The sequence below is a fragment of the Hyperolius riggenbachi genome, chromosome 6 (genome assembly GCF_040937935.1).
Source record: "Hyperolius riggenbachi isolate aHypRig1 chromosome 6, aHypRig1.pri, whole genome shotgun sequence".
NCBI lineage: Eukaryota > Metazoa > Chordata > Amphibia > Anura > Hyperoliidae > Hyperolius > Hyperolius riggenbachi.
The window spans coordinates 372,292,346-372,307,921 of NC_090651.1; the positions used below are offsets into that span (position 1 = coordinate 372,292,346).

The following is a 15,576-nucleotide window of genomic DNA, read 5'->3' on the forward strand; positions in this document are numbered from 1 at the left end:
ACCCCCAAATACTGGGGCAAAAATCCACGACTTTCCTGGTCCTTTCCAGAGCTTAGAGCTGTAGCTCTGCCTTCTTTCGTGTCTATCTCACACGGATCTCCGCCCCTCTCAGTGAAAGAAGTTAGAGAGGGACGGGAGGAGGCGGAGATCTGCGGGAGATAGACGCGAATGGAGGCAGAGCTGCAGCTCAAAGCTCTGCCTCCAACAGGAAGGAGCCCCGCAATTTGCCCCGGGAATTTTGGGGTGAATAAAGTCTCGTTTTGCTGCGGGATAGCAACGGTTCAGCTAAGCCATTAGTGCTTAACAGGACTAGCTGAAAAAAAGGGTGATTTCCCGAGACTTCAGACTCTCTTTAATTCTGAACTGCTTACAAATTAAATTTGCCTACAAGTCCTGGAAATATTTGCATCTAATTGAATTGACCATCTCCACTTTGAAGCAATAGGGACTTGTTCTTGTAAAGAATAGTTTGGTAAATAAGGTCCCATATTGAGTAAAATATAACAAAGTTGCCATTATTGACCTTCATCTCTTTAATTTCTCTCTCTTTTAGGCTTCTCGCTCCCCCGTGCCGTCTCCTCAGAGGAATCATGTCTAACCGGCCACGTGTGGGCAGCTGTACACTATTCAATCAATGCACGTAAGAGCCTTCTTTTAAAACTTTCACATACCATCTAATTTTAGTTACGATGACCACACACTGGCAGATGGCCGCTTAACATGCCAAAAGATAGAGCCGCCTCCGATCGAAACAGAGAGAAGTCACCAGAAAACCGCTCACCCTTCCCTGGGACAGTGCCGGAACCAGGACAGGCCAATCCAACAAAGTAGAAGCAAAGAAAGGGTGTCCGCACGATATCCCTTGCATCAAGTTCCTTTATTATGGACGTATCCACACCAAATCACACATCATGTAGCTGACATGTTGCTATGAGTAAGAACCGTTCGGTTCGAAACATGTCAGCTACATGATGTGTGATTTGGTGTGGATACGTCCATAATAAAGGAACTTGATGCAAGGGATATCGCGCGGACACCCTTTCTTTGCGAAACAGAGAGTGTAGAACGTGCCGGAGAAAGTGTAAAGTGCTGCAGAGTTGAACAAGACACAGAACATTTATATCAGGCTTTTCTCCAGGCAGCCTCAAAACACCAGAGCTGCAGCCACTAGGGTGCGCTCTATAGGAAGTAGCAGCATTAGGGAGTCTTGCCCAAGGTCTCCTTACTCAATAGGTGCAGGCTTAGTTAATGGGCAGTTCCTGGATCTGATTAGCGCTCTCCAAAGTTTCAGTTCAGCCCCGAGAATTCTGGTTTCTGTGGAATCAAAATTTAGAGGTTGAATTTTAGTATCACCACTAGAGATTAAATATCTTCTACAGCACTATAGCCAGGGCCGGATTTAGGCCAAGGCCTCTTAGGCCATGGCCTAGGGCACCACAGGAACAAGGGCACCAAAGCATCAGGCTAAACTGGTGCAGCATTTGCAATGCAGGGAGATCAGGCGAGCGCCTGACTGCGGTACTCTGCTGCCAGCCACCTGTGCAGCAGCCACCCTGCTCTCTCTGTGCACATTTGTATTGTGGCCGGCCGCTATGGACTTGGGCAGCATTGGAGATGGAAAGGTAGAGGAAGCTTCTGCACAGGAGATAAGCAGAGAAATAAGTGACACTGATGGCTGCTGCAGTGTGAAGGTGAGCTGGCTACCTAAACTGAAAGGAAGGGGGGGAAAGAGGGATTAAGGGAGTCATCTGGCTACCTATACTGGAGGGAAAAGGGAGGAGTGATCTGGCTACCTATACTGGAGGGAAATGTGGAGGAGTGATCTGGCTACCTATACTGAAAGGAAGGGGGGGAAAGAGGGTTTAAGGGAGTCATCTAGCTACCTATACTGGAGGGAAAAGGGGAGGAGTGATCTGGCTACCTATATTGGAGGGAAAAGGGGAGGAGTGATCTGGCTACCTATACTGGAGGGAAATGTGGAGGAGTGATCTGGCTACCTATACTGAAAGGAAGGGGGGAAAGAGTGATTAAGGGAGTCATCTAGCTACCTATACTGGAGGGAAAAGGGGAGGAGTGATCTGGCTACCTATACTGGAGGGAAACGTGGAGGAGTGATCTGGCTACTTATACTGGAGGGAAAGGGGGGAGGAGTCATCTGGCTACCTATACCGGAGGGAAAAGGGGAGGAGTGATCTGGCTACCTATACTGGAGGGAAACGTGGAGGAGTGATCTGGCTACCTATACTGGAGGGAAAGGGGGGGAGGAGTCATCTGGCTACCTATACTGGAGGGAAAAGGGGAGGAGTGATCTGGCTACCTATATTGGAGGGAAAGGTGGAGGAGTGATCTGGCTACCTATACTGGAGGGAAAGGTGGAGGCGTGATCTGGCTACCTATACTGGAGGGAAAGGGGGGAGGAGTCATCTGGCTACCTATACTGGAGGGAAAAGGGAAGGAGTGATCTGGCTACCTATACTGGAGGGAAACGTAGAGGAGTGATCTGGCTACCTATACTGGAGGGGAAAGGGGGAGGAGTCATCTGGCTACCTATACTGGAGGGAAAAGGGGGAGGAGTCATCTGGCTACCTATACTGGAGGGAAAAGGGTGAGGGGTCATCTGGCTACCTATATTGGAGGGAAAGGTGGAGGAGTGATCTGGCTACCTATACTGGAGGGAAAGGTGGAGGCGTCATCTGGCTACCTATACTGGAGGGAAAGGGGGGGGGGAGTCATCTAGCTACCTATACTGGAGGGAAAAGGGGAGGAGTGATCTGGCTACCTATACTGGAGGGAAAGGTGGAGGAGTGATCTGGCTACCTATACTGGAGGGAAACGTGGAGGAGTGATCTGGCTACCTATACTGGAATGAAAGGGTGAGGAGTCATCTGGCTACCTATACTGCAGGCACTGGCATATCCAGACGGGGGGGGGGGGGGGGGGGTTTGGATGTATGGAACACCCCCCTGAGACTCATGTACCTTTAAAAAAATTTCCCTGAAATCGCTGAAGCAGGCAAACTGGTAAATACACAAAGGCTTGCCTCCTGCAGGGACTGTGGGAAAAACTCAGCTCTTTTACTATTGTAAAGACTGCATGTAGACAGCTACAAAAGGTATTTCACAGGTTGAAAAGTTTTGACAGTCCCTAAACTCCAGGAGGGCTGCCTGCAGCTTGTGTGAGAGGCTGACCATCCCTTACATCCTCCACACCCCTATGGAAGGTATACCTATATCATTCCCCTATTCCCACAATCCCCCCCACTATGTGTTTGTTTTTGCTTTGGCAATGCTAAATGTATTTGGTCCTGCCAATAAAGCTTTTTTGGATTTGGCTGGCAGGGACAGGAGACACATTACAGGCAAGTAGCCTGTGTGATGTGGGACTGCAATACAGATACTCTCTCTGCATTCACTATTGTTTTCCTCCTTCCCCTAGTGATGGCTGGAAGGGGGGCAATCTCCCCCCAGGCAGACTTTCATTCAGAGATTTGTGTCTGGTGTATTCAGGTGAAACACTAGGCTAGCTGATAAAAGTGCAATTAGAGGGCAGGCAAGCTGGTAAATATCCCTAGCATGATGCAGAGCTTGCCTGGAGGGTCCGTGGGCAAACATCTGTCTGGTCTCTCCTCATTGTTATAATGACTGCATGTGTGGATAAGGTGTTAAACAAGGTGAAAAGTTTTTGACAGTCCCCAGACTCCAGGAGGGATGCTTTCTGACTTGTGTGAGGGACTGGCAGGGACATGAGTCCTATTACAGGCAAGTAGCCTCTGTGTGATGTGGGACTGCAATACAGATAAGCTCTCTGCTTCTCAGTCTCTCTCCACTCCTCCTCTTACTGGGCTAATGCACGCCAAAATCACAATAGCAATTGCTAGCAATTAGTGAGTGCAATTTTGTGAAGCAATTTTCAGAGCGATTTATGAATGAATTGCTCAAAAAAATGCTACATGCAGCATACCTGCGATTTTGAAAAAATCACAACGCTGCTGTGAGAACACCCTCATAGGGTAACATTAGCCAAGCGCTTTTCAAATCACTCTCTTGGTGTGCACCAGCCCTCCCTCATTCACCTTTGTTTCCCTCTTCCCCTAGTGCTGGCTGGCTGTGTCTTCTTGTCATACAGGAAAGCTAAATAAAAGTGCAATCCTGGTGAGGCAAATTATTATTTAGCATTTATATAGCACCGCCATCTTCCGCAGTTGCATATATCGCTGCATCATATGACTATCGCTTGCGCTATGTGACACTATGGCTATCATTCATAAAGGAGCTGTCGGTACGGGGAATCAGTGCGGGAAAACACCGCTGGCGGTGTTTTAGACTTCTGGGTGGGCATTCATAAAAAAACATCCAGGTGCGGTGGCAGTGCGGAGATTCCCCGAGCTAAGCTGGTGGTAGGCAGGCGGTAGGCAGGCGGAGACACGGAAGCTGCCGAGTTGATACATTTCTCCGTGTTCCGCTCTGCTGCAGCTGCCTGGGAGGTCTGTGTCTCCATTCACTTGGATTGGTATCGCCACATCAGAGTGAGCGGTACTTCCCGACCTCTCATCTTCATGAATTAACATTTTGCTACATTTGTTCCGATAATCTCCGCACAAGGCGGTGATTTATCACTCTGCTCGGTAGTGTCATTTTTTCATGCGGAAAGAGCCTTTATGAATGCTGACATTGCCGAGTGGTCGGTAAAGTCAGCTGTTTTTAGCATTTCCGCATGCGGAAATGCTTTATGAATGATAGCCAATGTGGCATATTCCACTGAATTGTCCAAACTAAGTCTATCTCCCGTTCCTCTCTCGGAGTTGTTCCAGCGCTGTCCCCCGTTCAAATTTGCTGCTACCAGAAGCCCTCAGAAACACTTGTGTCCTTAAATACTTCCAAAGGCAGGCAGCCCCGTAGTACGCCAGCGCACTTTTGTGCATGGGCAGTATGGAGCCACCTGTCTTCGGAAGCACTCGGGGACATAAGTGCTTCCGGACCTTTCAGGAATCCCCCCCCTTAAAAATCCTGCGTTTGCCCTTGGGAGGGAAAGGTGGAGGAGTGATCTGGCTACCTATACTGGAGGGAAAGGTGGAGGAGTGATCTGGCTACCTATACTGGAGGGAAAGGGTGAGGGGTCATCAGGCTACCTATACTAAAAGGAAGGGGTCATCTCGCTACCTATACTGGAGGGAAAGGTGGAGGAGTCATCTGGCTACCTATACTGGAGGAAAACGGTGAGGGGTCATCTGGCTACCTATACTGGAGGGAAGGGGGAGGTGTCATCTGGCTACCTATACTGGAGGGAAAGGGTGAGGGGTCATCAGGCTACCTATACTAAAAGGAAGGGGTCATCTGGCTACCTATACTGGAGGGAAAGGTGGAGGAGTGATCTGGCTACCTATACTGGAGGAAAAGGGTGAGGGGTCATCTGGCTACCTATACTGGAGGGAAAGGGTGAGGGGTCATCTGGCTACCTATACTGGAGGGAAGGGGGAGGGGTCATCTCGCTACCTATACTGGAGGGAAAGGTGGAGGAGTGATCTGGCAACCTATACTGGAATGAAAGGGTGAGGGGTCATCAGGCTACCTATACTGGAGGGAAAGGTGGAGGAGTGATCTGGCTACCTATACTGGAGGGAAAGGGGGAGGAGTCATCTGGCTACCTATACTGGAGGGAAAGGTGGAGGGGTCATCTGGCTACCTATACTGGAGGGAAAGGTGGAGGAGTGATCTGGCTACCTATACTGGAATGAAAGGGTGAGGAGTCATCTGGCTACCGAGGGAAAGGTGGAGGAGTGATCTGGCTACCTATACTGGAGGGAAAGGTGGAGGAGTGATCTGGCTACCTATACTGGAGGGAAAGGGTGAGGGGTCATCAGGCTACCTATACTAAAAGGAAGGGGTCATCTCGCTACCTATACTGGAGGGAAAGGTGGAGGAGTCATCTGGCTACCTATACTGGAGGAAAACGGTGAGGGGTCATCTGGCTACCTATACTGGAGGGAAGGGGGAGGTGTCATCTGGCTACCTATACTGGAGGGAAAGGGTGAGGGGTCATCAGGCTACCTATACTAAAAGGAAGGGGTCATCTGGCTACCTATACTGGAGGGAAAGGTGGAGGAGTGATCTGGCTACCTATACTGGAGGAAAAGGGTGAGGGGTCATCTGGCTACCTATACTGGAGGGAAAGGGTGAGGGGTCATCTGGCTACCTATACTGGAGGGAAGGGGGAGGGGTCATCTCGCTACCTATACTGGAGGGAAAGGTGGAGGAGTGATCTGGCAACCTATACTGGAATGAAAGGGTGAGGGGTCATCAGGCTACCTATACTGGAGGGAAAGGTGGAGGAGTGATCTGGCTACCTATACTGGAGGGAAAGGGGGAGGAGTCATCTGGCTACCTATACTGGAGGGAAAGGTGGAGGGGTCATCTGGCTACCTATACTGGAGGGAAAGGTGGAGGAGTGATCTGGCTACCTATACTGGAATGAAAGGGTGAGGGGTCATCTGGCTACCTATACTGGAGGGAAAGGTGGAGGGGTCATCTGGCTACCTATACTGGAGAGAAAGGTGGAGGAGTGATCTGGCAACCTATACTGGAGGGAAAGGGTGAGGGGTCATCTGGCTACCTATACTAAAAGGAAGGGGTCATCTCGCTACCTATGCCGAAGGGGGGTGGCTGGTGACAGTGGCCTTGGGCGGTAAAGATTACAAATCCGGCCCTGAGTCTATAGCATGTCCAGCTGAGGCTGCGCTATTTGTTTCCTTTGTATGGTCCTTGGCTTGGATAAATGAACTTTCAGTCGACTGACGATTTTAATATTTACAATATCTGATAAGAAATATTTTTTTTATTGGAATGGACCCAACAAATCAAGCAAACAACCAAGTAAGCAACTCGATTATGAGTCAATCATCCAAATGACTAAGTTTATGCAAATAAGTAAATTAACTAACTAACAAATAAAAGTTAATACTTTGCTTAAATTTATACCTATAATCTTCATGTGGCTGAATGTCTTAGAATATTCCTGTACAACTACTCATATCTTTTTACTTGTTGTCGGAACTTCTTATTAGCACTGGTTGAATATTTCTGTGTTCAATTAAATAGTGATTAACGTCACTATTAAACACTGTTAAAGTCAATGGTGTGCAAATGTGGGTTAATATGCGGGACTGTGTAGAGATTGTAATACCTCCAAATACGTTTGGGCCCCATTCACAGATAAAACTGCAAAACGCGGGCGGTATTGCAGGAGTAATTTTTCCGCGATTAACGCGGAAAAATCACGACACTGCAGCGTTTTGGGAGCAATCATGATTAGCGGTGCTATGCATGCTAATTGCGAATCGCCGGCAAAACGCTGAATGTTACGCGTTTGCGGTTAGCGTGAGAACACTGCCATAGGCCCACATGGGATAGCAGTTTTTAAAAACCGCTAGCGTTTTGCGCTGAGCGGGAATCGCGCGTTTCCCGCTCAAGTGTGAATGGGGCCTTAAAGACAACCTGAAGTGAAAAAGAAAAAAAACAAACTTATGATATAATGAATTGAGTCTTATATCTTTATTTCCAGTTATGTTTTTTTTAATAACATTGCTTCATTCTGTCACAGTTGCAGTTTGAAGCCACACTCTGTCTTTTAAGCTATGAAACAAAGCAGAAGTAATGACCCTTTGAACTTTTCTGCAGTAAATCCCTATCACAAGCTGCCACTCACTGTTTCTTGGCTGTTTAGGTGCTTCAGAAAACAGGACTGTATTGGACCCAGTGGATTGAATAGCTCAGAGAAGCTCTTTTGCATGGATAACAACTGAAGTGTTTTTTTTTTAACTTTTCCTGTACTAGAAAAAAATATGAGACGCTTTTCTTTGCTACTAATGTTCTATTTCTTAGCTACTACACTACACATACGATTCATTATCTCATACGTTTATTTTCGCTTCAGGGTTGCTTTAAAGGGACTCCGAGCACCTCTCATGGGCATGCCTTTAAGACTCCGACCAGTACTGCAAAGTACTTAAAGATGCATACCTTTCTGTAGCTTGTGCTCTCCTCTTTCATTTGATGCCTGAATCGCCGTTCTACACCAATTAGTTTTCGTTCAATTTCAATTTAAAAAATTGCGGCTGCCATCTTGGCTATGTTATAACTTCCGGGTCACCCCTGTCTTTTCTGTTAGAGAAGTGCATCACTGAATGAAGCAGGAAGAGGAAGTGACACGCATGGCCATTGCAAGAGGCTCCTCCAGAGGGGTCATAGCACGACTTTGTTGGAAGTTGTCTGGCTTAAAGGCACGCCCATGAGAGGCGCTCGGAGTCCCTTTAAAAAGGCTTTTAAAAGGCATGCCAATACTCCCACAGCTCTGCACTGTATAAGTAAGAAAAAAACTTTTTTTTGTATTACTGGCAAGGCCATTGTTGGGGAACGTCAAGGGGACATGATTTTACTCAGCCTTTGAGTAGAGGCAGAGAGGCTTCCGTGGAAGTTCCTCCGGTCCAAACCACTTGGCTGGGTGTTACAAGTGATGTAACATGATGCTGTTCATCCAATCCAAAATACTTGGCCAGGTTTCACAGCCTGGACTTCAATATGTCACTTATAACCTAGCATGCATACTCCATTACCACATTCAGCAGTTTAGCTCCTATGTTTTCAAAAATGTCATTATGCATGTTTTCAAAAATGTAATTATATGTTTTTTTAAAGGGACTCCGAGCAGTATTTCATCTGGATTTCATCTGGAGCTCATCCCTAATCATGAAATGTTTAAAGGGACTCCGAGCAGTATCTAAAATCAAAATCGGAACTTACCTGGGGCTTTCTGCAGCCCACCGTAGGTCGGGAGGTCCCTCGGCGTCCCTCTGGCTCTTCTCCCAGGCCCTGGTCAGAAATGGCTCCCCGACACTGGGCCTGAGTGTCGGGCTCCTTCTTCTTGAAAGATGACATCAGTCGTCATCACGGCAGCCAACGTGACAGTACTGCGCATGTGCGGTTTAATCGCGCATGCGCAGTACTGCCGCGCCAGCCGCCGTGATGACGCGAGGCGGCCGGCCTGGTAACGACTGACGTCATCTTTCAGGAAGGAGGCCGACACTCGGGCCCAGTGTCGCCGGGAGCCCCTGGGGAGCCATTTCTGACCAGGGCCTGGGAGAAGAGCCAGAGGGACGCCGAGGGACCTCCCAACCTACGGTGGGCTGCAGAAAGCCCCAGGTAAGTTCCGATTTTGATTTTAGTTACTGCTCGGAGTCCCTTTAAACATTTCATGATTAGGGATGAGCTCCAGATGAAATCTGTTAATGAGTTTCATTCGCATTTCATCCAGATAATTAGTGCAGCTGAGCGTGGGGGCAGGGGGGTGATCGGGGGTTAAACTTACCCAGAGGCCATCTTCTCTAACCCGTCCCATGTAGCGTCCCACGAAGCTTTTCAAGCCGAGTCACGTGACTACCACTGCTTCCTCCTTCAACCCGTAAGGAGGAAGCAGTGGTAGTCACGTGACCGCCAATTGGAGACGAGACATGGTACGGGTTAAGGAGCATGGCTTATGGGTAAGTTTAACCCCCTCACCCACCCACTCAGCTGCACGTATCCAGAGGAAATCCCAATGAAACTCATTTGGATTTCATTCGGAGCTCACCACTGTTCATGATATATCTTTTCAAAAATGGTAGTATATATTATTTATTTTGAAATCTGTTTTGAAATAGAAGCAGTAGGGATGGCCCTGTGATCAGTTTGATCAGCTGATAGCTTTGTAAGGTTCTGATTTGCTTTGATGACTTCCTGGTTTAACACATGATCAGGATCAGCAAATCAGAGCCTTACCAATCTATCAGCTCATCGGACTGATCACATGCTTCTCCACGAGTTCTCCTAGGCAGAGTCATCTGTAAAAAGGCAGCAGGTGTTGCTCTGGATGGAGGTCTGCGCACAGAGCTCTGGGTTTTGCTTCCTCTACCAGGGGCTCAGGGCCGGGCCGAGGCATAGGCTGGAGAGGCTCCAGCCTCAGGGCGCAGTGTAGGAGGGGGCGCAGAATTCATTCAGCTGTCATTCCTAATTGTGTTTGAAGCAGAAAGAAATAAGAAAAGGAGATACATGGTAGTGACTGCATGCCAGATAACTAGATATTAAGGTGTTGGGGAGATTGTGGGCCCTGTAGCGCCTTTTAGTCTAATAGCAATCAGTGTGTGGCGGCTGGAGTGGGAGGGATGGAGGGGCGCACTTTGGTGTCTCAGCCTTGGGTGCTGGAGGACCTTGTCCCTGCTCTGCAGGGGCTGTATGTTTTTTACAATTTTTTTTATATAGATCTCATTCACATACATTTTATAATGTATATTTATACGTATTTTAAAACACATTTAATGAATACTTCAATTTTCCTTCTGGTGGCTTTTTTTTCCAAGTTCTTGTGCATTATCCATTATACTGCCTGGACAAAAAATTAGCCAGTTACACAGCTCCGTTCCAACAGTGACACAGCAGGCCTGACAGTTCAGTTGGAGGGCCCCGAGGGAGGTATGTTGATCAAATTAACAGATTTGCATAGGTCCATTACTATAGCGACACATGAGGCCCTTAGCATACAGGCAGAGGGTCTTGAGGGGGATCTTTCAATCAGAAACCTAACCAGTTACTTAGCTCTGTTCCAACAGTGACACAGCTGGCCTTAAAGAGACTCTAAAGTTTCCTAAAACAAGGTATTTACTTTAAAAACCTCTTTAACCTAATTGCCCCTCCTAAAACCCTGCATCCCCGCGGCTGACAACGCCATAAATCACCCCCAGCAAAATCCACGACTTTCTTGGTCGTGCATTTTGCGCAGGGAGGAGGCAGAGCTCTCAGCTGCAGCTCTGTCTCCATGCGCGTCTATCAGAGCGTATCTCCGCCTCTCTGCTGCCCCTCTTAGTGAAAGAATACTGAGAGGGGCGGGGAGAGGGGGCGATCCGCATCGATAGACGCGTGTAGAGGTAGAGCTGCAGCCGAAAGCTCTGCCTCTATGCAAAAAGAGCCCCGCGATGTCCCCCAGGGGATTTGGGGTTTGGGGTGATTTATAGCATTGTCAGACGCGGGATGCAGCGTTTTAGGAGGGGCAATTAGGTTAAAGAGACTCAATTTTCATCCTTATTTCTTCTATCCTATAAGTTCCTATACCTGTTCTAATGTGCTCTGTTTAACTGCAGACTTTTCTAGTTGCACAGTGGCTGTATTATCGCTGTTATATGATCTAATCTTCTCTTCTCTGTTGGCTCTGTCGGGCTCAGGCAGTCAAGCTGGAATGTGCAGGGCTGCTTGTGATTGGATAGAAGCTATACACACCCTCTCCAGGTCCCCTGCACACTCTGTATGACTCACACACTGAGCTCCTCTCAGCCTATCACTTGCTATGTCTTTTGTTTGTAAACACTGCATAAAACTGGCAGTTACAAGCCAGGAGTGCAGCAGGGAGTGGCAGAAACAGCACAGAGGGGCCCAGGAGAACATAATGAATAGAATGGTATGCTTTTTATTGTAAGAATTTTAGAATACAGATTCTCTTTAAAAAGGTTTTTAAAGTAAACACCTCATTTGTAGGTGACTTCAGGGTCTCCTTAAAGTGGATCCGAGATAAACTTTTACTTATTGCATAATTGTGTTCCTTGCATATAGTTTACAGGGCCAGGGATGTGCGGGGGGCTGTTAAACTTACCCATCAGCCTGCATTTCAAGCAGTGTCATGTGACTACTGCGCTTCCTCCTTCAACCCGGAAGGAGGAAGTGTTTGTATTCACGTGACCTCAGCTTGGAACATGCCGTGGGACAGGTTAAAGAAGAAGGCTGATGGGTAAGTTTAACAACCCCCCGAACACACCCGCTCAGCTGCAGTAATTAGTGGATGAAATCCGAATGAAACTCATTCATCTGGAATTAATCCGGAGCTCATCCCTGTATATGAAATTCCTCAAGCCAAATACTTTTTTTTTATGGTTTCAATACCCGAATTCCCTATAAACTAAACAAGCCTCGCCCACAGCTCCTCCAACGCCTAGGCACTCTGAGACCCATGTAGCAAGGGCTTATGGGAGCTCAGTCTGGGCAGGAGAAAAGGAGGAGGTTACTAGCCATAGATTTGAGAGGCAGAGGGGAGGAGAGCAGAGTGAAGTTTTCACAGGTTGAGGACTTTGAGATGCAGAACAGCTTGCCTGTGTGTAATGATCACACAGAATATGGCTGCTGTCATTGTATCACAGGAAGAAATAATCATCTACGGTTGAAGCTGTTTGCAGCTAGATTTGCTGTGTAAACTATCTAAACTTTACATAAGATATATGGACAAGTTACTTGTTATAGTTAGTTTTTCATCTTGGATATACAGGTAGAGGACCCTGAGGTCTTCAAATCCAAAAATTACCCAGTTACACAGATAAGTTCTAACCGTGATATAGCAGGCTTTAGAGTACGCACATTTCTGCGTTTGACTATCTGACCATGTCAGTGCTACACCTAACAACTGAACAAAGTAAAGTGATCAGTCAATAAAACAGGTTGAACTAACTGCAACCTACAGCAAAAAAAAAAACAGGAATGAATAGCTAATAGGCTCCTGCTACCACAAAGATGGAGAAGAGGAACCATATGCTGTTATAGCAGGCCCATGGAGGGCCTTGGGGGAAGGGAGTCGCTGGGCACTGGCAGTGGCGAATTCACCCTGTTGAATTACGTGATTTTCAGGTTGGCAATAGCCCAATGTGAACAGCCGTATTTGGGTCGAAAATTAAGGTTGACCCGAATCTGAGCGCTAACACTACTTATGTGTAGTACAGCTAAGACATAAAACATTAGCAGCACAGATATGAGTCTCATTGTGTTTCCAATACAGGAAGAGTTAAGAAACTTCAGTTGTTATCTATGCAAAAGAGCTTCTCTGAGACAGCTCTGTCTTCTGAAGCACTTATCTCAACTGTCTCTCACTGTTTCTTGTTTGTTTAAAGGGGAACTGAAGTAAGAGGTATACGGAGGCTGCCATATTTATTTCCTTTTAATCAATACCAGTTGCCTGGCAGCCCTGCTGGTCTATTTCTCTGCAGTAGTATCTGAATAACACCAGAAACAAGCATGCAGCTAGTCTTGTCAGATCTGACTTTAAAGTCTGAAACACCTGATCTGCTGCATGCTTGTTCAGGGGCTATGGCTAATAGTATTAGAGACAGAGAATCAGCAGGGCTGGTATTGATTAAAAGGAAATAAATATGGTAGCCTCCATATACCTCTTACTTCAGTTCCCCTTAAAGTGAACCTAAAGTGAACAAAAAAAAAAAAGAGATTAACTCACCTGGGGCTTCCCTCAGCCCCCTGCAGACAATCGGTGCCCTCGCAGCTCCGCTCAGATGCTTCTGCACCCACCGGCGAACACTTCCGGTTTGGCCATCACCGGCCGACAGGCATGGGAACGCGAGTGATTTTTCACGTTCCCAGCCTGTATATCGCCCCCTATGCTGCTATTGCGACCTCCTGGCCGATCGTCGAGGGCACCGATCGTCTGCAGGGGGCTGAGGGAAGCCCCAGGTGAGTTAATCTCTTTTTTTTTTTGTTCACTTTAGGTTCACTTTAAGGTTTTTTTTACAATACAATACAATAACTTTTGTATAGCACTTTTCTCCCATAGGACTGAAAGCGCTTAGGCTCTCTCAGATTCAGTAATTGGTAGTAGGATGAAGTATTCACACAACAAAAGTTATATTTCTGAAAAAAAAACTGAACAGGTGGGTTTTCAGTCTGGATTTAAACACGTCCAGGGATGGAGCTGTCCTGATCTGCTGAGGTAAGGAATTCCAAAACGTAGGAGCAGCATGACAGAAGGCTCTGGGACCAAAAGTTTCCAAGAGGACTCTGGGTATGACTACTAGACTATTAGAACCTGTGGATCTGAGATTGCAGGGATTGCTACACCGCTGCAACATATCTTTCATGTATCCAGTGTCCAGATTGTATAGTGATTTAAATGTCAGTAGTCCAATCCTGAATAGGACCCTCCATTCTATAGGTAGCCAGTGAAGGGAGTTCAGGACTGGAGTTATGTGGCAGTGACGGGGTTGGTTGGTCGGTTAGCAGTCTGGCAGCAGTATTCTGTATCAGCTGTAGGCGATACAAGTCCTTTTCTGCAGAGGAAAGTTCAAAGGGTTATTAGCTGTGATCTGTTTCATCATTTGAAATGCAGAGTATAGTTTGTAAACTGCAAATATTAGAGACTGATGCAATGTTATAAAAAAAACTACCGTATATGACTCAAAATTAGAATATGAAACTATTTTCTTTGCTCCTAATGCTCTATTAATTATCTGTACTACACAACTAATAATTATATCATACTTTTTTTTTTTGCTTCTGAGTCACTTTTTAACAAACATTGTTGGAACTCATTTCTTTTCAGGCAATGACTCTAGGACAACATGTGTTCATGGGAGTCTGTGTAACACGTCTGTGAGTGCCACTGATGCAATGAGGATAAAATTTGCCGTATCCTGCTGTGCCCAAGATCGCTGCATTCCAACCGTCCCTCCCTGTAAGTGCTTCTTTATTTCCAAAATTGCATATGAAGAACACCTGAACTGAACCCCAAAATGGTAAACTATTTTTTTTTTTTTTAAAAGGTCCTGATATTTACCAGCTCTCCTCTGTCTTACCACTTCAGTACATACTGTATGCCTTGAATGCCCCTGTACACATCTGGGCGGAGCATGGACATACTGGTAGCATGGAGTAGGACAGAACATACACCACTCTCCGGAGTAGGACAGAGCATATACCACTCCTCGGCTCAATTTTGACTATATATTTTTGTGGCCCACAAAAATATATAAAATAATTCAGAACCGTTTTAAAAGGAGAGGCTATGTTGGCTTACCTCCCTCTGAAGATACACACCAGGCGTATGCAGTGGAATATTTAAATTTAATTTGAAAAAACACCACAAGGACAACGCGATTAACGGGGCTGTCCCAATTCTTCAGGTCTGTGGAGCAGTTATGAGTGTACTGACCTAATTCAAATTACATGAAATTTCGCTTAATTCAGGAAATGACGATTATGGCCATAATTGAAATCTCTCGAATTTCACTAAATTACGCATAATTTCGTGTTTATGGGGAATTTCGTAATTACGATCGTTTTTCGTAATTACGATCGTTTATGTAACACAAACAAGTCAGAATTTCGGAAATGTATCCGTTCTTGAAATTGTGTTCCAGTTCAGAGCCTCCTGATATATTTAAAGTGACAGCACTTGCAGGCAGCACTTTGCATTATCAGATATTGCAAGGCCCAAAACCAAGTGTCTCAGCATGCATGACTGCTAAGTGCACCTTGACAAAGAGCACCTGTCTTAGAAGTGGCTGCAGGTAGAGCCTACTGATGCATTTAAAGTGACAGCAAGTGCAGGGACCTTTGCATTATCAGATATTGCAAGGTCCAAAACCAAGTGTCTCAACATGACCGCTAAGTGCACCATGGCAAAGAGCACCTGTCTTAAAAGTGACTGCAGATTGAGCCTCCTGATACATTTAAAGCGACAGCATGTGCAGGGGCCTTTGCATTATCAGTAATTGCAATCAGTAAT

At 46.5% G+C, this 15,576-nt stretch overlaps 1 protein-coding gene across 2 annotated transcripts in view; it reads left to right on the top strand.

Annotated features, from left to right (window-relative positions):
* LOC137521942 (uncharacterized) overlaps positions 1-15,576 on the top strand; it is a 63,315-nt gene that overhangs the window by 15,877 nt on the left and 31,862 nt on the right. For both annotated transcript variants that reach the window (XM_068241895.1, XM_068241896.1), the window contains exons 3-4: positions 554-640; positions 14,392-14,523. In XM_068241895.1, the coding sequence (XP_068097996.1) occupies positions 554-640; positions 14,392-14,523 (219 nt within the window). The remainder of the gene's footprint in view (positions 1-553; positions 641-14,391; positions 14,524-15,576) is intronic.